Source organism: Falco punctatus (assembly GCF_963210335.1).
Source record: "Falco punctatus genome assembly, chromosome: 8".
NCBI lineage: Eukaryota > Metazoa > Chordata > Aves > Falconiformes > Falconidae > Falco > Falco punctatus.
In genome coordinates this window covers 16,331,716-16,357,641 of record NC_137588.1, presented here as the reverse complement: position 1 = coordinate 16,357,641, position 25,926 = coordinate 16,331,716, and the positions used below count along the sequence as shown (strand labels likewise).

Sequence of the window (25,926 nt, the reverse complement as noted above, 5' to 3'; positions counted from 1 at the left end):
TTTCTCAGGATTGAAAAATCAGACCTATTTCTGACCTTGTACAGGTAATCCTGTCATACCAGGTTTTGTTTACTCAATTACGCTGCATAGTTCAGCTCATTGATACTAAACACAAATGCTAATATGCATATAAATGGTTTTCCATTAATCAGAAAATATATCTGCAGTGAACATAGCAGTGAGAACTGCACAAGAAGAGTTACTGTCATTTCTGTGTGCTCCAGAGTTGTTGAATGGGATGGAACTGAAAGAATAGGTTATAATTCTAATGTTTTCCAGGCACCACAGTGAATGACACACTCCTGGTGTCCACCCAGTAGTTTCTGTGCAACTCTGCTGGCTCAGACATCTCTGTATCATGCTGTTGGCTCTCTATTCTCTTTGTAAGTATAGCTCTTGATTCCATACTAATAAAAAAATCACTTTATCCTCCACCTCACATGAGGAAGCTTTGCTGGATCATAAGCCTTTGCTCATCTCCACGTAGCCATGAACATCAACCAAAAATGAAGCATGGAGCTCCTCATCATCTGCAGCTCCTAACTACTCATTTGTGAAGAAGTGAAAAGGTAAACAAATTTGTTATCAATACTGCTTTATTTTAGCACTGTTCCCCAAAATACTAAGAACACTGTCATACATACCTATTTCTAGTAACTTCTAGTTACTTCTAGTAACCGAAATACATGTAATCACGATCAGAAAAGAGCTAGGTTCATCATTAAACTGAAGGAGGGTAGATTTAGATTCTTCACCATGAGAGTGTAAGGGACTGGAACAGATTGCCCAGAGAAGCTGTGGATGCCCCATCCCTGAAAGTGCTCAAGGCCAAGTTGGAAGAGGCTTTGAGCACCCTGTTCTAGTGGAAGGTGACCCTGCCCATGGTATTAGGGTTGGAACTACAGGATCTTTAAGGTGTCTTCCAACCCAAACCATTCTATGGTTCTATGATTCCATGATTTCACTATTAAAATCTAACTAATGCACAGAAAATGAAAAATTGCCCTGCAGAGTAGTTATCATATTAGTAGCGTCAGTGAAAGCTCAAATTACAGTTTTAAAACGAAAGAAAAGTAGATAACAGAGGCAATATTTGTAAAAGCAGCATCTCATTATCAAACAATGCTTTCAGCGTGGAGTCCCTTGGATCATCTGTCATAGCTAGTTTGTTTTATACAAAACTTCTATCATGATGCAAAGACCAAGAGATTGATGAGCAAACCCTCCCCACCCGTGCAGTGCCATCTCACTTATACTGTATTTAGGTCTCTCAAGTGCAATATAAGTGAAATCTGTTTTGTCTCAAGTGTATATATAAAATAATACTAATATGGAAAGGTGAAGAAAGAAAGTGACCTACAGCATAACAAAACACAGAAAGAACCCTGAAATCACCTTTACCACCTCCACTTCCAATTGCCTCTCAGAAAGGAAAGAATGACTTTTGTTACTGACAATTAGAATTGTACTGAAAATGGTTCAAGGTAAGAGAACTAAGAACTTCAATGACCTGTTGCAAAGATTATAGTCAAAGGAAACAAATTGCTATTAGGTATGCTGTAGAAAATCAACTTCATATTTTATATGTGTGTATTCTGCTTGTAAGTGTTTTTTAACGGTTCTGCTTTTTTATATGCACAATCATCCACAGCCAATTAACAGCATACTGCAAATACAACGCAGCACCACACGGTGGCAATACTGTACAGCTATTGACGCTACTTTTCTAACTTAAAATTGTGATGAATCTGAGAATTACATTATTATGTTAGTTCAGTAACTAAGCAGTGTGTTCATACCTGGGTGTCCCAAATGCAGGACTTCCAGATTTTGACGCTTCCTCTATAAGAGGCATAACAATTTTCTCCATTGAGTCCGTAAGAAGAGAAAATGTTGGTTCTACTATGAAGTCAATGAAACCTAAAGATGAAAAAGAAAGAAAATCAGATTTCACATTTCCACAGCTCTCAAATCTAAATACATGGTATCAGGCTGATTTTCTGGCTGTAGTCCTGATTCAATATAGTATACCACTGGCATAATCTTGAAGAAAAAAGCTCAGCTAGAACCAAAGCCACCTGAAGCTGTACAGATATAACTAGATTGTAACAATTATAGCTTTTCATTCCCTTTTCTTGTAAATTTTATGGACTGCAGAACACACCTACCATTTGAAATGAATATTAATTATTGAATAGAAGGGAAGCTACTGTTGAGCCAGGGGGCTAGAAGTCATACTGTCTCTTTTACCATTTGGAGCTTCTTGCCAAGGAGCTAATATTTCACACTGCTGTTTATTATTCTGTGGAGATAAAGTGTTATTTCACAGTGTGTAGGAGTGTTCTGTCAAATCAGTGAACAGAACAAGTAATATCCTTAGGAGACAGCATCTATCCCACAGTTCTGAGATGTCAGCTCTGAACAATGTCTTTTACATTTTAAAGTGCTCATCAAGGTATGGAATGGCACAGTGAGAGAATGAAGCATTATTCTCTGCTGAGCACTTAACGGGGGGGGGGGGGGGCGGGAAAGCTAAAACATGAGTTAGCAATGAATTTCCAGGTATCTTCATACCCTAACCATGCAACGTGGCACACAGGTGAGCAATGTACTTCATCCTAAGTTCCAACTTCCCTTCTGCAGCAGGTATGATGCTCAGGCACGTTGCCTTTCAATGCTGGTGAAATGGAATAAAGGACATTTTGAATGGCAAGATCAGACAGGACGACATGCTTCAGTTCAGGGATAAGACACCGTTACCTATAGAATTTCTCCCTGAGCACTGTGTTCACTCTTGTAAAAGGTACAGCTGTTGGCAGGATATATGGCTTTACTCAGAATGCTTCTAGGGTTTGTCCTTCTGACTAGCCCCAGTGATCTTTACCAGGTTTTGTCTCCTTATTGCTGATGGAAATGAGTACAGGGAGAGCCAAGAGCCACATTTCTGAAAGGGGGAAGTTGAAGTTTGACCACTGCTATCAAAACTGACAGGAACAGAATGCAGTGGTCCTTGTCAGACCAAGGAGGCTTGACCTGTGTAGTTTGACCCTGCCACACTGACAGTCTTAATTGCTGTCCAGAGATCTGATGTATGAATCAGCTTTACATTGAGATGCATCCACAAAACGGCACCAGGCTTTCAGCTAGAGACAGGCCTGTGAGTTCCTGAGCAAGAGTCAATCTGAAGACAAGATCTACCAAACTCTACAGTGTGCACAGCAAAAGTTGGGCTCATGTCCAGTACTTTGGTTAATCCCTCTACTATCCCCTCCTTGGCATCACATATACTAAAATTACTTCTTTTGAGACCAGCACATTTCTTCTGTACGAGCATATGAGTTTGGTGAACAGATAGGTGCAACGGAATACCTTCTATATGATGGCATTTGGAACATTTAAAAATCATAAGAAATGTCTGCATGCTTTTACATGCTCCTACACATACAAGCAAAAGAAAACCACAACTTGTCATTACCTATTTGAGACTGAGCTACCAAAGTAGACTTGCGGTCACAGAGTGGGGAAAACTGAAGACCCAAAGCAGCCTCCTTGTCTCCCTGCAAACAACAATGTTTAATATTATACGCACATATTTGACAGAGGGATGGAGAGACAAAGGAATCTGAATTATTCTTAGTATTTATTCAACAGATTATTTTATTCACTAATATTCCTAAATATAAAAACAAGCCACAGGCAAAACCCCCCTCATTATTTTTATCTTAAAACTTTCAGAAAAAGTAAAAGTCAAAATTCTAACCTACATTTGAAAGTTTTTTTATAAAGGAACTTATTGTAAGCAAGTTCTCCTCAAGAGCAAAGCAACTGCCAATGAGATTTAACATATATGAAGTTCTTCAATATTCACAGTTTAGTCCTGCTGGTCCCAGATGTCATGGGACTGGAGATATTTAGACATATTTGTAATAGTATGCCAAACGCTAAGTGTTTCCTTCTATTACATTGGTTTATCCGACATGTAAAATTTCTTCGATGGATTTACACAGGTCAAGGGAATTATCTGACTTGAACTCATTCTCACTAGCAGGCATGGCTCTCTGCTGCTGAAGCCATAAGAAAAAAAGATCAATTTCATTACAAAGGTGATTTGTACAACCTAGATCTGAAAATATTTCAGCACCTAATACACTAGAAGAGCTTTTTTGTCATAACAGTCTTAGTAGCCAGGGGTGTGTGTTATCTCCATTTTCAGCATGATACACTAATTGACTTGCAAAAGCTCAAACAGAAAGTCTAGTGGTGCAAAAAATCCTGAAGAGACATCTTTCAAAGGAGGCTAGAAATCGTGTAGCTGGACAAACCTGGCCCCCAGAAGCATTGACATTATAGACACAGGAAAACTTAAGTCTTTCAAGTAGGATGACTCTATGCATTACACTAGTCATGGAGAGTGCTGTTTCATGATCATTCAATGGGGAGCAGTACATGAACCTACCATTTTCCCAAAGATCTCACCAGAAACTGATGGATGATGGGGGTAATATCAACTCTCCTTAGTCTTTTCATCATGTATCATTGAACTAGATTTGGGAAAATTTTAGAACTATAATACCAATAAAACTACTTCAGCCACAGAAACAGATGTACCTCGCAGATTGCATTTCATGTGGAAGTGGAGCGTTTTATCACTATGGCCTTTAAATTTTACACCCAAGTGTTCATAATTTGACTTCAGAGTGTAGAACAAATGAACGCTTACTACTAGGAGCAGTGCTATAGTGGCATCCCCATGTAAATGCAGGAGCCAGACTGTGATATAATGTAAAGTGGGATTGTTGTAACTAACCAGTTGTGAGCCATTTTTGGACACAGGATTTACAAAGTAATATTAATTTTGTCATCTTCCTTCAACCAGGTATTAAAAAAGAGAAAATTCCACACTAGCAAAGAATCAGTTTGATTTTTTTTAATATTTTCAAGTAGCTCTTTGCCCCAATTATGAATTACTTTGCAATTAATATAATACATAATTAATACTTAAATATCATATAAGTCTAAGTCTATTGTGACTTGTAATAAGGGATACAGCATTAATATTGAAATTGATCATTATAATTTCATGAGACTTAAAACCAAGATAAAGATCAAAGCAGTAAAAAAAGACTCTCTGTGAGGTGGTGAACTCACTGGACAAATTCTCTTTTTATGCTTTTGGATCTACTCAGGCTGAGAGCAGAATGCTATAGGAGCTTATGTTATGTTATGATACTTCTTTGTGTGACTTGAACTATGCATTTCTTTATTTTTACAGTTTTGAGATGAGTGGGTGTATTTCTATTTTAAACAAGTAGCTCAGATCTTCCTTGGCATTACAACACACTTTCTGTAGTTGTTGCTTTTAATTTTAAAGCGTTATTTGGCTTTTTCCCTGAAGTTAACACTGGCACATATTTTACCCATTAGCTGCAGTTAACAAAGTTTTTTGTCTAGTGTCTAGGTGAATGTTCATTTTTTGCTGGTGCTCACTACTTTGAAAGCTGCCTGTTAAAACATTTTGGTTTTGCACTGGCAGTTTCAGACCGTTGCTTTTTCCTGTAAGGCAGCAAAGTAGTTGACTTACTATCTTTTAAGAAAAGCAGAGGAGGAATTAGTGGGTTTTGTATACATTTGGACTACTTCACCTTGGCTGACATGGATTTGGAAGTCACAGAGATTTCCTCCACACATACCCAGATCAACAGACCAGAGGATGCACAGCCAAGCCAGTGCATTTAGGAAGCAGGAGACCTCCTGTGTCTGCGCTGCTCAGTGCATTTCTGCAGGTACAGTTACTTCATCACGCCTTAAATGTGTTGGAGCTACTCTACATGTGCTGTTCTTTTTAGTACATATAAAGAGGGAGTCAATTCCTTGCAACTCCTCTACAGCCTGAAAGTCTTTCACATTTTATACTGCTGAGTTGCAGACATACATACATGGTGATTTGATGCTATTGTTAAATGCCTCCTCAAATCTTTGAGCGACTTATTTGGGATCCAGTTACTTCTAATGAAAGGATAAAGGAATAACAAAAATATTAGCTGATCCTAGGCACTCAATGACCAGTGTGGTACTGTTCACTGCTAACGCTACTTCCACTTGACTGGACACATTGCCTCAATGTCCTATGGGCTCTATCTAGTCTGACTGTGTCTAAAATGTTTTTACAGTTGGTCATTTCTGATCTTCTCAAGTAATATATACTGGGGTAATCTGCTCCTCCTTTTCCCTCTCATGTTCAAAATGCTCATCATTTCCATTTACAGAAGCAGACACAAACCCATGACTCTGCTCATTATTTCCACAAAACTCAGTCCATTTGTTATTTAGATTAAGACACCAGCTCTCCAATCTGCCTCTCTCATGCAAAGCCCAGATGAAGGATGTCCTCATGATCCCTACAGAGAATTCATATAAAGAACCTCTAGGAACCAAGCAAGAACCTTCTAGGGCAGATGGGCCTAACAACCTAACAGTTTAATATACTGACTTCTTTATTCTCTGATATATTCTTCAAGTGTGACCCATCTGATTTGAAAATATCAGCAGATAGCAAATTAATGACAATCAAGCTGAGCAAGACATACACTGTTCTGTTAGTTGTATTAACCATTTTTACAACCTGTGTGTAACTGCAGAAACTGTGTAATACCTAAACTGGATTTTGTTTATCAACTGTACTTCATTAACTGTTATGTTAAAAATGTGCATGGTCACAAATAGTCATTAGAGGGAGATTATTCCCCTTTTGGAGAAATGTTTTTTTTCCACCTGCTGAGGTGAGTAAAAAAAATGGCAGAAGTGACACCAACATCTACTGGCCTTTCTCTTTGAATACAGTATCTCACAGAAATTGAGTCTGTCACAAAGGTGTGTCTTCATTTTTGTTTTAGGGTATATGGCCACAGCATTAACAGGATGATAGTGTCTAACCTCCCGTGTTGGATCAGCTATTATTAAAGCAAAACATTCAGACCTATGTGGCATATGCATGGGAAGAACTCAAGGAAAAGAAATAGAAGGGCTTTCTGAAATGTGAAACGGAAACAACGTTTTGCCTTCTTTGCTGAAAATTAATTCTTCCTATTTTCAAGTCCCTCATTCTACCCTGCTGGTGCTTCTTTTTCACTCAAAGCATATATAAATCTCTGTCTACACAATGAAAACAGCTTGACAAGTTATATTATAATTGAAAGAAAAAAATGCTACAACACTCAGAATCCTGGTATCAGCTGAAACAGATATAAAGCTATAACAATTTCATCTTATTCAAGCACATAAAAGTTGAATTAAAGTCAGTGATATGTATGAAGAGTAAGGAATATATACTACTGACTATGCTTGTCAATCACAACCAACAGTATCCTTGTTGGCAGACTTAGGAAAAGATTTAGTTGTGTAACCTCTGCTTCTTGAATTAGATTTCTTAAAGGATTTAAGAAACAGCACCTGTCGAAAAAATTCTTCCATCAGGGCCATGGTCCACCGATAGTGCAGTTCCCAGGATTTTGCTGGATGGCTTATGTCTGCTGCATGTAGAATCAAAGACATGGCTTTGGCTTTGTCTACCCTGTCAATTCAAGGACATGCTCCAATTATCTCAAAACAAAAGCAACTATCGTACATAAGCTCATTGAAAGGCTACAGATAATGAACAGAATGGGAAAAAAACCTACCCCTCTGTCTGCTGTAGTGTATGTCGCATCGTTTTAATTTGTTGAAAATGGCCCGACATATCTGTAGACAAAACCATCTCAATGACCAAGCTACGCAACTCCCTAAAAATAATTAAAAGCGAAATGACTTATTACAATTCATTTATTCTATGTATGGTACCTTTGTTTAAGCAGTACTTGTTAATTTATAACTTCCTAAACAACACCACGAGTTTTATTACATTTTAAAAAGCATTTAAATAAATGATTAACAACTTGAATGTTGTACCCTAAAGCGATTCTGTGAAAGAAATGTACTTCAGAAAATGCACTCTGTAACCATTACTTCAGTCACACTGTTTTGTAATTCCTCTTTTCTAGTGTATAAGCTAAAATTACATGAAGTTCTGTTGCCCATTATAAGTCTTTCCTTATTTTTCCAGCAGTACAGCATTCAAAAAACCGGTTGGTCTCCGGGCTTACTACCACCCAAGAGAATATATTTGTGTCTTTTATTAGCACCCTTGTATTAGCACAGAGCAGGCATAACACTAAGCCTAGGGAGAAGGCTGTGGAAACACTCAGAAGTGCAACAGGTATTACATCTGCAACACCATCAACATTATACCACTGATTATGACCAACTATCCTTCATCTCAAAAATACCTTAATGCCTATTTCATGAACCAGAACAAATTTGGGAGTTATAATTTATGTTTATCATGGTATTATGGTCAGAGATGTTGGCTTGTCCATCAGCTTACTATTAAATGAATATGAAAATAGTAAAACATGAATCATGTAAGAAAGTGTATTAATTCTGATTGTATATGAAATTACATTAATTCTGTCAACAATAATTACTGATTTGGATAATTCGGTTTCCTTGACGTAGAACGATTCTATATAGACTATGTGGGAGTCTACCGGGTCTTTCTTTACATGCTTTTTAAATGGAGGGTTTATGCGCAAGTGTCATTTATATATATACTGGGGACAATTCACCACATAAAAACTTTGATTATAAGCACACCCCCAATCCCCAATCTTAAGGATGTCCAAATATCAATTATAATAGTAGTATCCTACTTTAGTCATTCTCACTGATCTTTCATACTGTATTCATACTTTTGATTTACTTAACATTGTATTTTTTTCATAGGACTATGTTTGAAAGAGGTAAATTGCAGTTTTCTTCAGAGCTGTTAGAACAGTTTGTTATAAAACCTATCAAGATTACTTTTGTGCCAAAGTAATTGCATATTTAATCTAATACCCCTATTGATTTTTGTGTATTTATTCCTGATTTGCTTTGATGCAACTGGATAAAGACTCAGTCCTCTCACTTCTACTCAGTAAAATGCAGCCATAGCAACTTGAGTTTAGAAAATGTCTTACCTTACCTGACCTCATAATAAGATACTAATTAATTTGCATCCCAACTGTTCCTCCTCCACATTGCTTTGAAACTGTACCCTTCAAACACAGCCAAACCCATTTAAAAAAACCCAACAAAACAACAGCTAACACTGCATGAAAACTGAGGGCTCTGCATTGTTTGTAAGACTGAAATAATTACCACTTCCCCTTTCTATGGGAGATTTTCTTTCCACGTCTGAACTTTTAAGAGTAATCAGAAATAAGCTCACCCTTACTACAGAATACCACACACAGAAGGAAAATGCTGCTTTCAGCTTACTCATACTGTCATGGCAGCAGACAAACCCTATTTCTTAACTCCATCACCTTAATAAGGATCAAAAAATGTAGCACTCAACATATTCTGAAGATTTCAGGCCACTGAAAATCTGCTTGACAGCAAAGGAGAAGCTCTCCACCTATGGTCTGCAATTGTTTCCTGCCTGCACCCCCATGCATCGTCAATAGAGAAATGGAAAATTGAGAACTGATGGGGAAATATTAAATAAAGCTCTACTAGAGCTACAAATGCTCAGTCTACTACCATTGCACAAAAGATTACTCTTGGACTTAAACCATTCCCCCTTTTTTTCCCCTGGAGAAAAAAAAGACCACCTCAGCTTTCACACTGAAGGAGACCTCAGCTGGTCTCACAGGTAACTCCTGGGCAGAAATCTCTGCCCCTTTTATCAAGCACTCCACAGCTACAAGGACATTGGGATAATACAGTTAGCACTGCTCATGCTACCATGGCAAAAAGATACGTATGTGTTTCATCTTTAGTTCTATGATGGGAAGCGGTAACAGTATTCACGTACAGCGCATAGCAGTTTTTGGGGCCCACAACTGGAAGATTAATGGTTTTGAGTATACAATCTCCATTTTTCTTAAGTAAACTGTCATGTCCTGTGCTGCCATCCTTTCTTAACCCTCCTATATCCATATGTCCTATGGATAGCATACTGTAAAACAATAGATGCAAGATGATGTGAAAAAACAACATGAATAACGCTGTAATAAACAAGAGACAAGGATTGGCACATGGAGTTCTCAGAACAGCAGTTAACTGATAAACAGAAACCAGCTTTACCTGGATTTGCCCATGTCAGAGACACTTAGTCAGCTGGAAACTAATGAAAAAATGTAGGAACAGGCTAAGCTGAGCGAAAGTACGCTGGGAACTGAAGACATAAGGTTAATCTCGCAAGTTATAGCAATCCTGCCTTCCTCAAACAGAAGACTCCCAAAGGAATTGGTGAAAGAAAAGCTGTTCATCATGCATTGTATACAATTCATACTGTTTTGTTATTCCTTTTTACATAATCGGGTAATATAACGTTGTATGCCTTATGAAGGGAATGGTTTGAGATATTAATACCACCTGACCACCTATAACTGTTCACATAACACACGGGGTGCTAGAAGCCTGGTAAATAAAAGAAGAAAGGAGGACAAAAAAGGAATCCTTTAGTTATACAGGGACGCTAAGCGACAGAAACAAGACAATATGGAAGACTGGAATATATTTTCAGAGTTGAGGAAAGTGTGAGAAATCACTATGAATGTCACATGCACTATCCACAAAGGACATCCTCATCAGAATGCCAGCAGTGTTTCCCTGCCCAGACCCAAACCCTATGTTTTAAACTTAATTGAAGCTGACAGTTTATTAGTGCATCTATCTTCTTAATGTTAACGTGTAGAAAAGCAAATGTAATACTAAAGTCATTCTTAGTCACTTTGCTTCATCTTGCTGAAATAATTAGCAGAAACACAGTTTAAATAGGCAGTGGTATTAATTTTTTAAAAAATGAAATCGCTGCATCTCAAGAAAACAGATCTGACAGTAGACAAGAAATTAATCAATGCCAGGAAGTACATTAAAAAGTTGAACAAATTATCATCTCAATTTACTGCCAATTTAATTCAGTGCAAACTTCAAAATTGTTAAGTCTAACAGCATGAATTTCAGTACAGATCCAAGAAATTTGCTCTAGCAATAATTAGAAAATTGAAGACCTTTTAAATGGCTAACAGATCTGTCATTGCACCAATGAACAACTGTATTTGATGATAGGGTAAAAGGATTTTTTTGATATTAGAAACAAATACCAGGAAACCATCATTTCCATGACCAACCCTCTAAATTAAAGCATCAAACTTCAACAGGTTGTGCAGGTTCTCGCACTAGCACTTTGGAATTTACTGGTTTGTAAAGTACAGACTGTAATTGCCTAGCTAAGTGACAAAACATGGAACTGAGTGTTCTGGTTTAGTTGCTTGAACTTATTAGTCAGTTCTTACATTTCTTCTAAGTTGTACTGAATAGCCGCAACAAGAAACCATAAAATCTACTTTCTCAGGTTGCCAAATTCCACCAGCTTCAAACTGGCTGCTTATAGTGGACTGGATCTGTGCAGCCACTGCATACAAACAAAATTTGCAACACTAAGATAAGATCCTCTAGGAAATCCTAGTTGGGTTACAGTGAAATTGGACTGAAAGGCAAGTACAAACACACTCACTGTGTGATTGAGCAACTTCTGAAGGAACGTGGTAGTTTATCACAGGTTCAAAAGCCACAGAGAACTGAAATGCAATAGAAGTTAGAGCAAAGGGTCTGTAAGTGGACTGGAAAAAGGACTGGGGGAAGACCAGACTGAGCAATCTATGCAGAGAAGTGTGCGCTTCAGAAATGTGAAGAGTCTATCACATTCCTCCCTTCATTCTGTTGCAGTCCACCAGAGCAATATGTATAAACATCACACACCTGGAAACCATAGGCTCCTCTTTCCATTGGCAAATATTTTCTTTCACAGGAGTTTCCATCCTATCACTCTTTTCCCCAGTGACATAACAAAAGGGAATGACTGGGACGCACTGTACTAGCTGGCAGCCAGATTTCTGTCAGCTGGACCAACTGCATGTTGCTGCAGGGATTCCCAAGCTATACTCATTTATGGTGGTCTCCAGTGATGAAGGAGCCAGGACTGGGGAAGCACACAAGTGTCTTCAAGCCATTCTTGGTCCAGTCCTGAACTGAAATTCAACTGCAGATCTGCCCCTTTCTACCTGGAAGCATTCTCTGGTAGGACACAATATGAAACAACACTTCAAAAGAACATACTCAAGGTAACAAGTCTCAAGATTTGAAAATCATCACCTCTCTACAATGATGGTTTTAAAAGACAAAATACCAGCCTCTGCTGGCTCTCTACTGGCACAATCACTTTCTCCATATTGAATAGCTAGGACAAGTAAAAACAGGGTCACAGAGCTCTATCAGCCCCAAAACTATCAGGCCCCAAATATTTCGAAGCAGAGCAAGGCCGACTCATGTTGGCAAAGAAAATATAGGTGTATATGACAATTATTGTTGAAGATTACAATTTACTTCCAGAGATCCTTCTCCAGAACAAAATATACAGCACAATTTTTGTGATAACTAAATCCAAATGAGTATCTTCTGAGAAGAAATCTTTTATGAGAATGAAAAGGTGTATGTTTCCTCTCTCTGATGTATTAAATAAAAAATTATAAATACTTTAATATTAAGTGTTTTAGAGTAGCTACAGTTAAATAATGAATTGAAAACCAAAAGGGTCAGCAGGCTTACATACAATAAAAGCTTTATTTAGAAGTGTTCTGATTATGTAGGTAAGTAACATAATGTAAATCTACCATGTAAAACAGTCCTTCATCTGTAAATATACACCACACCAAAATTTGATCTGACATTCACATATTTCTTCATAAATTTATAGCTTTGTGAAAATATATACAAAGCAGAGTATAGCTTTCTTATTTGTGGTGGTATCATTCATAGTGGAAGACTTTTCTGGAAGCAGAACATCTCTCCCTGACTTCACAGTCCACCTATTTAAAAGTTATTTTTTGAATCTCTGAATAATGGCTATGTTTACAGAAATACACAGAAGACTCATTTTAAGTGCTATAGGTAGCAATCAAAGATGTATAAAGATAACATCATTTTTAATAATGCAGAAAGTCTTATCTCTAACACTTGATTAATTTTGGTCTTGCAGGTATTTGTGACATCAATTATGATCCTGATTCTTTCAGCTGGTCATATTTTCTTCAGAATCATACTAAAATTAAGAAGCAGAAATTAAAAAAAACCAAGAGCGATTTCTGGGGTACTACTGTGCCTGGCCTTTGTTATTATTTTTTTTTTACTCTCCAGATAATTCATTTTTTAATGCTTAACCAAGATGTGACTACACTGTGGTATGTTACTCAGCAGAAATCCCAAAGGCAGTAGTGGTCAAGTTGGCAGCAGTGTGACTCTGCACTGAGGTTTTAACCCACTGTTAGACAAAGATAACCTAGCTCAAGACGGGCAACGTTGTGGTTTTCCTGAAGAGCTATCTCACCTGAGACACTGTCCACACAAGTCCAACTCTGTGCCTCATAAATGCACAACCTCACTTGGAAAATTATATGGAGTCTCTCAAACAGTACTTCTTTACACACAGCAGCCTTTCCTAAGCCCTAAATCTGTTACTCCTTCCACTGCCAAAGTTTCTTCCTGTAATTTGAACTCTTAAAATAGACTCCACAGGGAAGGCTTGGTGTTTTTTATTATTTTTAAATACTGGAATTAAGTTTGAATGTCACAGTAGGTCTTACCTCCAGTCATCTTTGGTTAAATTTGCCAGGATGTTCATCTCTTCTTCTTGCATGAGTCTATAAGCAGCACTTACATGATGATTTTCAAGAACAGAACGATCATTGTACAATATTGCAACATCTGACCTAGTGTTAAGAAAAAGGCAGAATTTGCAATAGCATCCTGATGATGGCACCGAGGAAGGTAGGACTGTCTATTCTCTGGGAGAACTACTGATATATATACCAAACTATGTTTATTTATTCCAATTGTATCAAATACTGATAAAGTTTCCCTCCTAAACGCATAAAAATGTATCATTAAACCATTGTATATACTGTTTGTGGGAAAATCATATTCCTAAATGTGTAATGTTTTATTTATATAACTGTGACAAAAATTTGTGAGGCGATCTTTCAGCTTCTTGACTGTAGATAGGATTGTAGAGCAACAGTAATGCTCTAATTAGGCTGCTCAAAAGTACACATTGGCAATCCAGCCGTTTAAAACGCAGTGCATTCACCAACAGAGGGGTCTCTGCACATAGCATGGGTATTAAGTTAGTACCCCTGTTCTGAGACAGAGGAGCTGTGGCCGATGTCACTCATAATTAGAAGGAGCTGCAAGTAATAAAATATTTTAAAACTTCAATTTCACATGTTTTAAATGGATGCCATCTTTTGTCAGAAAAACTGTGAAACTTTGAGCCTCGTAGCAATGGAATGGAAGAGATGCTAAGCTGAAATTTGATTTGCACTCAAGTGCTTCCGAAAGCCAGACCCTTGCATAACGTTATCATCCTTGATAGTATCCTTTCCTTCTTAACTAAAGACTAATCTACAATACCAAAATTACTTACAGATTTTCAAAAACTTTGATGTGGTATGGATTTATCATCCTTAGCTTCAAACTTCATTAATTCTTGGGGAATTTGTTTCCCCAAGACCTGGTATGACTTGCTAAGCAACCTCAGGTTTCCCCTCTCTGCTACACTTCTGTTCTGATAAAGCTGTTCTTGAGTATTTCCATTTGGCCAACTGAAAAGTCTGTGCCAGGAGAAAGGTGTGATGATTTAGCAACGTAACTTACTATGATATTAATATGGTAAATCCAGCCTTTTGTTCTGTTGAGCAATAACATATATTTAGTGTAACCACCCACATGTATGGTATGGTACCAAGGAATCTAAAAAATGAAAATAGGACTGGAAATTTTATTTAGCGGGAACAAACCATAACCTACCTAAATAATGAATATGTTTACATACATACTCCTACTAAAATCATGGGAAAATCTGTGATTTGACAATCACATGTTTATGAAGCACACTTTGATCCACATAGCTACTTACGGTTAGTTTTAAACAGTGCTAAGATTTGCTATGACTATGACAGCCATTTCATCAGCTTTTCTCAGGCAAAACAAGCCTGGAATGCCACATCAGAGACAAGTTCCACTAGTAGGGAAGAATGAGTTAATTACAAAACAAATACCTGTTTGCAAGTATGCCCAAGTAAAATTCAAAGGGTAACAGCTTAATTGATTTTCCACTTTTGCAATACTTCAGAGCAAAATATTAAGGACAAAAATAGAAAAGTAATATAAACTTGGGATGACAAACTGATGTTTATTTTTAGCCAGACTATGCTGAGGGAGAAAAGAATTCTGTCTTTATTTCAGCTGCAGATACATAATTTGTTCATTAACAAAGGGCACATCTCTGAGCACAAGTATGTTATGGATTTAATTTAAATATAACCATTAGGCACTACATCTGTATAGGTGAGTGTGAGGATGCTTCTGTTTGAAGTAGTAGTATTTCTAGCACAGAGCTGTTTTGTTAGAAAATGCCAGTGCTTTGCTGAATTTTTTTTAACAGCAGGTAAAGCATACTCATCAACTGAGGATACTAAAAACAAAGTACAGCCTAGTGTGACAGAAGTGTAAGATGCTTTGTACTAGGTTAAGTATCGGGTATACGATTTATCACCCATTAATGGACTGGGCAGTGATTTTCCTTTGATAAGGTGAAAATATGTTAAGGGAGAGAGGTATATGCTGTTGTTCTGGACCAGAGGCTAGGATGACATGCTGCACCTGCAGTTAGCCTGACTTTTAAACTGGATTTCTTTCTAGATTTCTTTTTCGTAACTACTGCAGATGCTATCAAAACAAGCTAGGAGATGACTTGTGGTAGGTATTTCTAAAGCTGTACTTGAAGGTTTCTCCCTCTGTACTAGGACCCTGTAAGTTTAATATGCAACTTCCAAAAAAAAAATGTAGCAGCCGAAGTAAAGTGCAGACACATTGCTGAAAGTGGAATGGTATTTTTATGGGGACACTGCAGAAGAAATTTTTAAGTCAAAAGTATCAAAATTTAAGCAAACATACAGAGGGGTGAGGGGCTTTCAAGTCTGTGATCTGAATCTCTTTGAAATCTCTCTTGACATATCAGCTCCAAAATATAATGATTTCAAACACTATGGAGCTAACTCCTTACTTTTCCACACTGTCTTTGCTCATGTCAGCAGTCCCATTAACTGTACAGAGGTCAAGGAAGCAATTTGTAAATTCAGGAATGACCCGGCTGCTTCCTGGCTGTATCAGTAAGAGGTATGAAACAGTTCAGACCAATGAACAGCAAACTCCAGATATGACCCTTAAGAGAGCACCTCGCTTACCTTGTCTGAATATGAAAATTGTTTGTGGTCCCAGTATGTTCATAATCATGGACGGCAGCTGCAAAGATCATTGCTAAAATTTCCAGTTCTGTGAGCCAGTGCTGGTAAATGAAAAACAAATCTTAGTCATATTTTCTATAATAGTCTAACTCAGATTAAGTACTACAGTACTGGAAAAGTTTTGCATTATCTTCAACTTAAGGAAACTTTACTCTTGTCTTATTTCAGGTAACTATATATCCTTAACACTTCACTATTATACAGTAAAATAACTCCTTGTACTTATGATTTCTCTACGAACAAGTCAAAGTCCTTATGGTCACTAGCAAAGTAAATATTGGCAGCCAGAAATACAGTAAGTTATTAAGATAATTACATGGTATACTTTGTAGCTGTTTCAAGTAGGAAGTACCTAACCTGCTAGCCCATACATGGCACTTTCCAAATTATGGTATATTCATCTAAAAACCTGTTACAAATTGTCTTTTAGTGAACAATATAGACAGTTCATAATAAATTCTGATACAACATCAGCATTAACTATATTTTACCAGTGTTTATAGCACTAAAATTAGGCCCATAGGAGATTTTTCCATTCTACGTTTTATCATACTTCATACTAATGCAAAAAAAGGGTGCATAAGGCTAGTACACAGTAACTGAGAACAAAAGGTAATACAGGTCATGTATACAAAATAATGCAGACCCTAGAGTTTTGTGCACTTTTGTAACTCTTGCTAACCGAGCCTGTTCTCTATCAGTCTGTTTGTAAAATAACCTCTGCTATTTTATCTTTCAAGTTCTATTTCTTGAATGATAAATCATCCTTAAGGAAAAAAATTACTCCATCTAAAAATGAGGGCAGAAAAATCATATGATAATTAAACCCCGCAGTCATAGGACTGATTAAGTCAAATGCCAGTCAAGCATTTCCACACATATTTCAATTTTTTTTAGGGTGGAAGTAAGCTTCTGTACTAAAGGATCAAAGAATGATCTCATCCTTATATGCCCATATGTGCACATACGTGTGCATGAATGGATATAAGGTGTATAAGCCGCCAGAAGTATTAAAAGCAGCCAGCAGTAGTACTTCTTTCAAAGAAGAAGAAAGGAAACAGTCAAGATTCATAAGTAATAAGAGAATAATGAAATAGGTCATTCAGTGACAAAATAAGACTGCTGAGGAACAACAAGTACTGGCTGTTGGTGAAGCAGTATAGATTTTAAAAGGTCACAACAGAGGAATGAGAATGTACTGTAAGCAGTTCTAAAAATGGAAACGATGACCTTCATCATATTGTGTGTCACAAGAAACCAGGCCATGACCAGTCCTGGCTTTCACAATGTTTTCAACATACCAGACAGAACAGAAACCCAGAAATTATTAGTAACTAAAGCTAAACATAAACTTTCGCTTTAAGACGCCTTTTCAAAGATCAGCTTGTTTAGTAACCAAAAGAGTTGCTAGACAATGCATTTATAAGTAGAAGAGGATTTCTTACAACAATGTCTACAGGCTACACAGAAACTTCATACGTTACTATATGACAGCAACTACTCTAGGGACTGTAGCTGTACAGGCAAATTTCAGATCTGTATTCAAATCACAGACTCAGAAAACTACTCTAGCTAAAGGATTTCTAAGGCAGTAGGAGAAAGCTCTTAGAAAGACACTTAACAAGTGTTTTGCTCAAAGGGAGAGGGAAAAGCAGGTATCTGGAGGGCTGCAAGATTGTGAAGAGCTGGAACCTACTTCCCTCCGGGAAGATACTATGTAATGCAGGTGTAACACCTATTGGAAAAGATGTTTACTACTGAGAGATGTTTTCCAGCATTATAAATTGCTTGTAAGTAAATAAATACATTTCAACTTTTCATGAGCTCTGGTTCAAACTATTTTTTTAGACAACAGTGGATTAAAAAATGAGTAAGAAAGGGAGTCTCACAATGCGCTTATTGACAGTAGAGACATTTTTTCATTTAGTTTGAGCAATACAGGTATGTGGGAGGAGAAAAGGGATAGTGGGAAGATGATCGATGACTCAAAAGTTCTTTACAAGATTTATTCCCTGGGACTTGGATTCTTTAATCTTTATAAAGATGAAGACTTCATAAATCCAAGGTTGACTTATATTTCTCAGTCGTATCATCTGGGATTTAATCTCTTAGGAAGGCTAATAGACTATGTGCCATCTGTGATATCTAACTTTTTAACACATTGATCTGAGGTGGCTGGATCTTGTTTCTTAAGATATTATAAGTTGGAAATTACAATGATCATTTCAGTTCTTTAACTGTGACTCTGAATATGTGTTATTCTTCACCGGAATCTCTCTAAAGGCTTGTGGAGAAGCATAAACTCTGACCAGCCAAATTTTTTGGTAGACGCTGAAATGTGGATGTTTTCCAGGTGCCTATAAAAGGTACAAAATGTATGATCTTAACAACTGGAATTGTGAAAAGGATTTTCTAAAATCCAGCTTTTTGAAACATTTGCTTCAGTATGTCTTTCAGAAGCGAACAACGAAGACAGCAATTCTTTGCATGATTTGGGAGTCAGTGTTAGTTCCTTAAGATACAATGAAAGCATAAGAACTTCAAATCACATACCAATCTGCAAAAAATACATGGGAATTTGATATAGAATTGCCTCAAATTGACTCCAGTCCAGGTATTTGTTAGAAGATACAACAGAGAGAAAAGAGGCATTACAACGGACAGACTCTGAAAAATATTAGCTTGAGAAGCAAACTTCAAATTGTTATTGAGTAGGGTTCTGCAGGGTTAACCAAGGAACAGGAAAAAATCCCCCAAAAATAAATGGAATGTTTGCATCATACTGATGCGCTCTCAAACTGCAAATGACGTTTGGGACATAAATACTTTGCAAGCTGCAGAATCACTAGGCCCTCTTTCAAACACTGATTTCTATAAACGTTCCTTCTGCCTGGCAAGCTACATCTGTTTGAAGGCACTCTTGACTAAGTGTTGTCCTAGTTAGATATCTTTCTAAGAACTTTCCAATATTATAATTCAGCAATTCAAATGTATTTAAAATATGGTCTAATTATATAGGAATATTTTGTAGCAGCATTGCAACATTAATGAGGTTTTACAGCAAAGTAACAGCAATGAAGTCTAAGCTTTTCTGAAAACAGTTATCTAAATCACTTCAAAGTGCAGTTAGAAGGTTGGGATGCTAATATGGTAAAACTTGAGTTAGAGAGGCCTTTCTCATCCTCATGTATACCCTGTAGAACAGCAGATACCCAAATATGAAACAGGTTCCTTCATTCAGTGTTCAGATATACACAAAGCATGTTGTGAAGTTGTTTAATCAATGGTCAAACATCTCAGATTAACTAGGATAGCTCTGGAAGTTGGAACCTTGTCCTGGCACCACATAGAAAATCTGGATGCTATTGGTTTTTTTGAAGGGCAGAGGGGCACAGTTACAATGGGCCCAAGGGATATTTGTGTCGTGTAATACAATAAAGATTTTCCTCCCTGTTAATTTGCTGATCCAGCTGTATACCTACAATAAAAACATGTCTCACATCACTTAATGCTTGCAGTTGATCTTACAGTAGAAGACAAGGGTAGGATAGGAACTATGATCTAATCTCTTCAAGCTTTTTCTTTTTAAAATATTATTTTGATAGGTGAACATCGTATAAAACAACTTTGGTTTGAAGTCATCTTGGCAAGAGCTGTCTAGCCTGTCCTTCAGTCTGATACGGAAGTTCTTTCTTAAGAAAACACCTCCATGTGAAAAGGAATCTTGGCTGGTGAAGACTCCAGGCTTCATTCTGCAATTAGTACTTTTGTTAAAAGGTAGCTTTAAAAACTTGATGCTTAGAGGCAAAACACTCTCTTCAAACAGTAGAATCAAACCCTACGATGCCTAGGGACTTGTTCTTTCCTCCGCTGAAGCCAAAGACAAAGCTTTCAGTGAGAAAGAGCTTAACATAAGTGAATGACTGTCATTTATTGTGTATATATTGGAGCACAGACATATAGAGTCAGCCCTAAAACTTTCCTTTCCAGAAGTCTTATGGATTCGTTTTATGACTCTGCAAACAGAAATAAGGCATTATCACTTCCCACCCCTTTTTTTTTTTTTTTATTTGAAACAAGTGCATTCATAGTGAAGACAAATCATCAAAAGGCCATTGACAGAGATGCCTGTTTTCTTTCAGTCAGTATTTACTTTTTTCCAGCAAGCAGATAGTGAGGAGACTCCCATTGCTGGTATTAAATCTAAGGTAAGTGTTTAGAATAAAAATGCTTGCACAGACTCACTTCAGTTCCCAAAGCAAGCACTGAAAAATATTGGGATATTGCAATAGTGCAAGGCAAATACAATCTCCTGCCTAGTATATGCATATACACAATGCAAGAACAGTCCTAATTAAGGTTATAAACTAAAAGAAAAAGCAGCTGCAGAGTATTTGAGTAAGCCTGTACTGATTCAGTGTATCTTTCAATGGCCAGGACCTCAGCAGATGCTGAAGTTTCCTTGCCTGATCATACCTCCCAGGCTCTCATGTGGAAGCAAAAAAATTCTCACCACTTCTGCAAATGATCTCCTTTAATACGATATATAATAGCCAAGCCCAGGCAATGAAAAGCAAAAGGGATTTAAGGAGGATTTTTTTTTTCCTGCTTTTTCACTCCACATCAAAAGAGTTCCATCCTGGAAGAACTCTTAAAATGACAAAAAGTTCACAGCTTGAATGGCAGTTTGGAATCTATCTCTGCACAATTTTTAAGGGAGCTTTTTCCTTAAGAAAAGACACATATGCACAGTTATCCAAAACAGTACAGTCTGAGAAAAGCAGTAAATCGAGCTTTGCAGTATTTCTTACCATGATACCAGTGTGAATCATTATGTAATGCACCGTTTGAGTAACATCAGCTGCATGGATCAAATTGTGATACGGATTTTTGTATTTGCTGTAACCAACTTCAAGAGCTTCAGCAAATGAAATAAGATTGGGAACAGGGATCTGGGGGGAAGCAAAAATTAAAATAAATTTTTTATCCTACAACAGCTGCAAAGTTAATCATGCAATAAATAAGCCACAAATAAATATACCATAGAATTTAGTTAAAGAACAACAAAAGAAAACTTTAAAATGTAAAGGTCTTCTATGCATCATGGACTCTTCACCCAGTTCTTGCAGATGTTACATCTCTCTACATACACCATGCACAGCATGTGGTTAGTGTACAAGAGACTGCAGAGCTATCAACCAAACGGTTTTCAAGACACCTCTTGTCTGTCTGTACCAGGAACGCATACATTGTTCATATATATAATAAAGGCATGGCAGATAGGAGTCTAAACATAGGATTATCTCCTTTTCTTCACCAGTTTTACCTTGCCTGAGACAAGGTTTCCCTGAATCTAACAGTATGACTTCCCTTCCTTTTCTTCCTCCAGGCAATGTATGAAGTACAGGTATTATCTAGTCCCATTTATTTTCCCATTGTGCTGTTTTTTGGTGGGATAGAGTTAATTTTCTTCATAGTAGCTGGTACAGGGCTATGTTTTGGATTTGTGCTGGAAAAGGTGTTGATAACACAGGGATGTTTTCATTATTGCTGAGCAGTGCTTACACGGAGCCAAGGCCTTTTCTGCTCCTCACACTGCCCTGCCAGCAAGAAGGCTGGAGGGGCACAAGAAATTGGAAGGGGACACAGCCAGGACAGCTGACCCCAACCGACCAAAGGGATATTCCATACCTTATAACGTCATGCTCAGAAATAAAACGAGGGGAAGGTTGGCCACAGTGCCACTGCTCGGTGACTGGCTGGACATCAGTTGGTTGGTGGTGAGCAATCGTTTTCATTTGCACCACTTGTCTGTCTTGGGTTTTATTTCTCTCTCTTTGTTATTTTCCTTTTCATTCAATGTCTTTATATTATTATTATTATTATTACTGTTGTTGTTGTTATTATCTCCATTATTAAACTGTTTTTCTCTGAACCCACGATTTTTCTCATTTTTACCCTTCCAACTCTCTTCCCTGCATCCTGCTGCGGGGGGGGGGGGGGTGTGAGCAAGAAGCTGTGTGGTGCTTAGTTGCTGGCTGGGGTTAAACCACAACCCCCATATAATGTAATGACATTTTCCTTAAGATTTTTTTCTTTATTTAAAAGCCCTGAAAGGCAAACAGTGGGATCGAGAAACAGGCTCCACTGAGCCTGTACTCTCTGAAATTTTGTGTACTTTTGGACTGTGTTGTTAAGGGCAGCCAGTGTGGTTCTGACTTCAAGCACCCAGAGCTTGAAGGGAAAAGCTTGATGGGAAAAGGTGAGTCTGGGTTATTGGTTAAAATTAAAATATTCAAATCAACTTCAGGGTGAGGCAGCCTCCTCAAAAGGAGCATGGAGTTTTGCAGTGCAGAGATTCTGAAACTATAATGAAACTTCCATTCAATACTACTACAATGATAAATACGGCATTTTTATCTCAGCCTTTCGAAGCTGGTTATAAGTACTCCATACTGTATTGCAACATTCTGCAAACACCATGGGAAAGCAGCCTTATCTTTATATATCTCCCAGGTTGGTTAGGAAAGGAAGGTTCAGCTGAAACCCCTGCACAGTGGTAGGCAGCATGCTATGATCCAGACCATGAAAAAAGTACTTGGGACTAACGACAGTTTTCTGCCTTATTGGGAATCGTTGTTCTATGAATCTGGGACACTGATTCAGTACTGCTGAGTGAAGAGGCTGGATACATAATCTGTTTATTTGGCACTCACAGCATTTATCTGCCCACTAGTAACATCCCACCCCAAACTGACTTAGACAGGGCTCTACAGAGCCTTCCATTTTTTGGGTTGTAGAAAAATTTGCAGGCTCTGGGTGAAGTTCCATTTGGTAGAACTATTGGCCATATTACAATGTTCGATTTGCCATATTTTTTGAAATTCTGCACTACATTGTACAATTAAAAAAAAACATTTCAAACATATCCTGGTTTTCTTGTATTTTAAATCTAACATACTTATTTTTGCATACATATTTTTACTTCTGACTAGTTTCTGACCTTGAAACGGCTCAAAAGGTCATATCGGGTAAACAGCTCATACATCATAAATTTCAGACTGTGCTCTCCACTTGCTTCATTTAGGGCAAATACATCAAAAGACCATTTATCAACATCCTGTAGATGAGGGAAAAAGAAAAACAAAACATAAAATTTCCATCTGTTTAAGTATGTTTCCAGTTAAACACTGGAAAAGATATTTGGCGGATTTTTGAAGGGAAGAGGGAGAATTTGGGGTTTTTTTATTGTCCAACTCTTTCCAACTCCTACTGCAGGTAACACATTAATGACTATTTCAATGTTAATGATGAAAATAGTTGTGTCAGTTATGAATAAAATACTTGTAACATGAACTATGCCACTTTGTATGCTTTGAATCAAAGGCATTAATATTTAAAATTAAACTATCTGTGTACAAACTGCCTATAGAACCTCAAGGAGCTGATGTGAATACTCATCCTTTAAATAGGCTATTATGAAATGTCATTAACACTATAGCCATATAGCAATTTGAGATTTATATATCAGTGACTCTTGAAGGGGAAAAGGTGAGCTACTACATTCTCAAGAAATACCAATTTTTAATTGCATACACAGCTACAGGAAATTTACTCCTACAAAAGATAGCCTTTCGAGTAAAATACAGTAATGCCTTAAATTCACAGCAAATACTGTACTTGTTCCATAAGCTGCAGCTTCCTTTGTTAGCTCTATCCCAATACTACTCCTTTTTCTTTCCTAAAAAGGAAGCAAATGCTGCTGAGACACTGATCACCATACCACTGGGAGCTGATAAAACCATGTCTCACATTTCTATAAAAATTCTATACTAATTTAAACCTATTGCTCTAATAATATCTAAATGAAATCACAACTAATCAGTGAAACAATAAACAGAATCATATGCTAGTTCTGAATTTATATTTTTAATTTCTCTGTTCTGTGTGCTCAGTTCTGTAGTACTGACTATGGCTAGGGTATGTTCAGTAAGAAAATATATTAATTTCACCCTAAAAGTCACAAAACATAAGTACAAATTCATTCAAATTCCACAATGATTAAACTTATTTCACCTTAAATGTTACAATCACTTCTGCTGGGTAAGCCAAACCAACCATGCTAGAAGTTCTTCGGTACATCCTAAAAGAACAAATAAAGTGTTAAGGAATAACACTCCTTTAAAAATTACTGAAAAAATTTCTCTTTTTAATTCATCTTTCACGGTCTGTGAAATAAGACTAAGATATTTAAGGGTCTGATCCCAAAGATGACATAAATCTTTTTATGAACTTATGAGCGAAGCCCCTCTGCTGGTATATTACTCTTTCACATTAGTGCAGGCTTTGCTACATTTTAGTGTAGAAGTTTCAAAACCATAAAGTTCATTCCCAGAATTTCCCGAAGTCCAGGAGATTTAATCTCAAATTTAGAGGCTTCATCTGGATTTCTGTATAGAAAAATAGAGCAACTGCAGAAACTGAAACTATATTCTGGCTCAAAGATTTGCTTCAGGTTCATCCCACCAGTTAAGGGATCTGCAGTGACAGACACTGTGGTTAAATGCAGTACTTGCTGTAATAAGAAAACAAAGCTCTCACCTTTCAACAAAAATCCCAGCCTGTACAGCATGAACAATGCTTCGGAATTTGGGCTTTTCTTCAGGCCTCCTCTTCACTATCCCCATTTCCCTCGTGAATGTAGAAGCTAACCAGTCCCGCACTTCCAGCGGGACCGAATCTGACTGGATGTCAGAGAGCTCATCCTCAGTGTCCAAAAGCTTCCTGCAAAAAAAAATTAATACAAGGTAACTGAGAAAATGACAAGACAGAAGCAGAATGAGTATGGACAGGTGATCAGCTAACAAAAGTTAATTTAACAGGAGCAGAGAACTGACTCAGCACATCACTAAATGTGTTCTCTGCTAGTCATACTGAGGCCACTGGGAAGCTGGGCACAGCAGACACTTTCCCCCTCTCCTGCTGCTCATGTTCCAGAAGGTAAAAGATACTCAAATGCAAGATATTCAAGTAAAGACAAAAGATTTTGTACAAAGATGTCACAGCTATGGTGGATTGAAGTGTAATCAATGAGTTATAAAATCCTAAGGAGACATCTAAGACAGAGGTTGGCATAAACACCTACAGGGAGAGGGGTTGCTGCTGTAACCGAGATCACCAGGGTCCACCTGATCGCTCCAGCAAAACAGCACAAAAGATGTTTTGATACTTACATGCAAAGTAAATGATATTACACAGCAATGCTACAGTGAATGCATTTCAGTGAACACCCTTCATACATGCTCATCATGTTTTTCCAGTGCAATAAAAGTATTAAAGAGAATGAAATCCTTCTGTGTGGAGATCTGTATTCCTTTTGAAGGCAGGGTAACAAAACCATAGCAGTAAAAACATTACACAAGATCGGATTGCAAGTCAGCTTTCACAGTTCTTTGTTCAAAAAGTTAGAAAAGTTATGTAT

At 37.4% G+C, this 25,926-nt stretch overlaps 1 protein-coding gene across 6 annotated transcripts in view; it reads right to left on the bottom strand.

Annotated features, from left to right (window-relative positions):
* Window positions 1-25,926, bottom strand: part of PDE1A (phosphodiesterase 1A) — a 225,990-nt gene that overhangs the window by 20,548 nt on the left and 179,516 nt on the right. For all 6 annotated transcript variants that reach the window (XM_080400265.1, XM_080400267.1, XM_080400263.1 and 3 more), the window contains 10 exons: window positions 25,047-25,229; window positions 24,522-24,588; window positions 23,449-23,565; window positions 21,257-21,397; window positions 16,386-16,486; window positions 13,725-13,850; window positions 7,677-7,778; window positions 7,450-7,570; window positions 3,476-3,557; window positions 1,800-1,920 (listed from right to left, as the gene is read on the bottom strand). In XM_080400265.1, coding sequence (XP_080256391.1) covers window positions 1,800-1,920; window positions 3,476-3,557; window positions 7,450-7,570; window positions 7,677-7,778; window positions 13,725-13,850; window positions 16,386-16,486; window positions 21,257-21,397; window positions 23,449-23,565; window positions 24,522-24,588; window positions 25,047-25,229 — 1,161 coding nt within the window. The remainder of the gene's footprint in view (window positions 1-1,799; window positions 1,921-3,475; window positions 3,558-7,449; window positions 7,571-7,676; window positions 7,779-13,724; window positions 13,851-16,385; window positions 16,487-21,256; window positions 21,398-23,448; window positions 23,566-24,521; window positions 24,589-25,046; window positions 25,230-25,926) is intronic.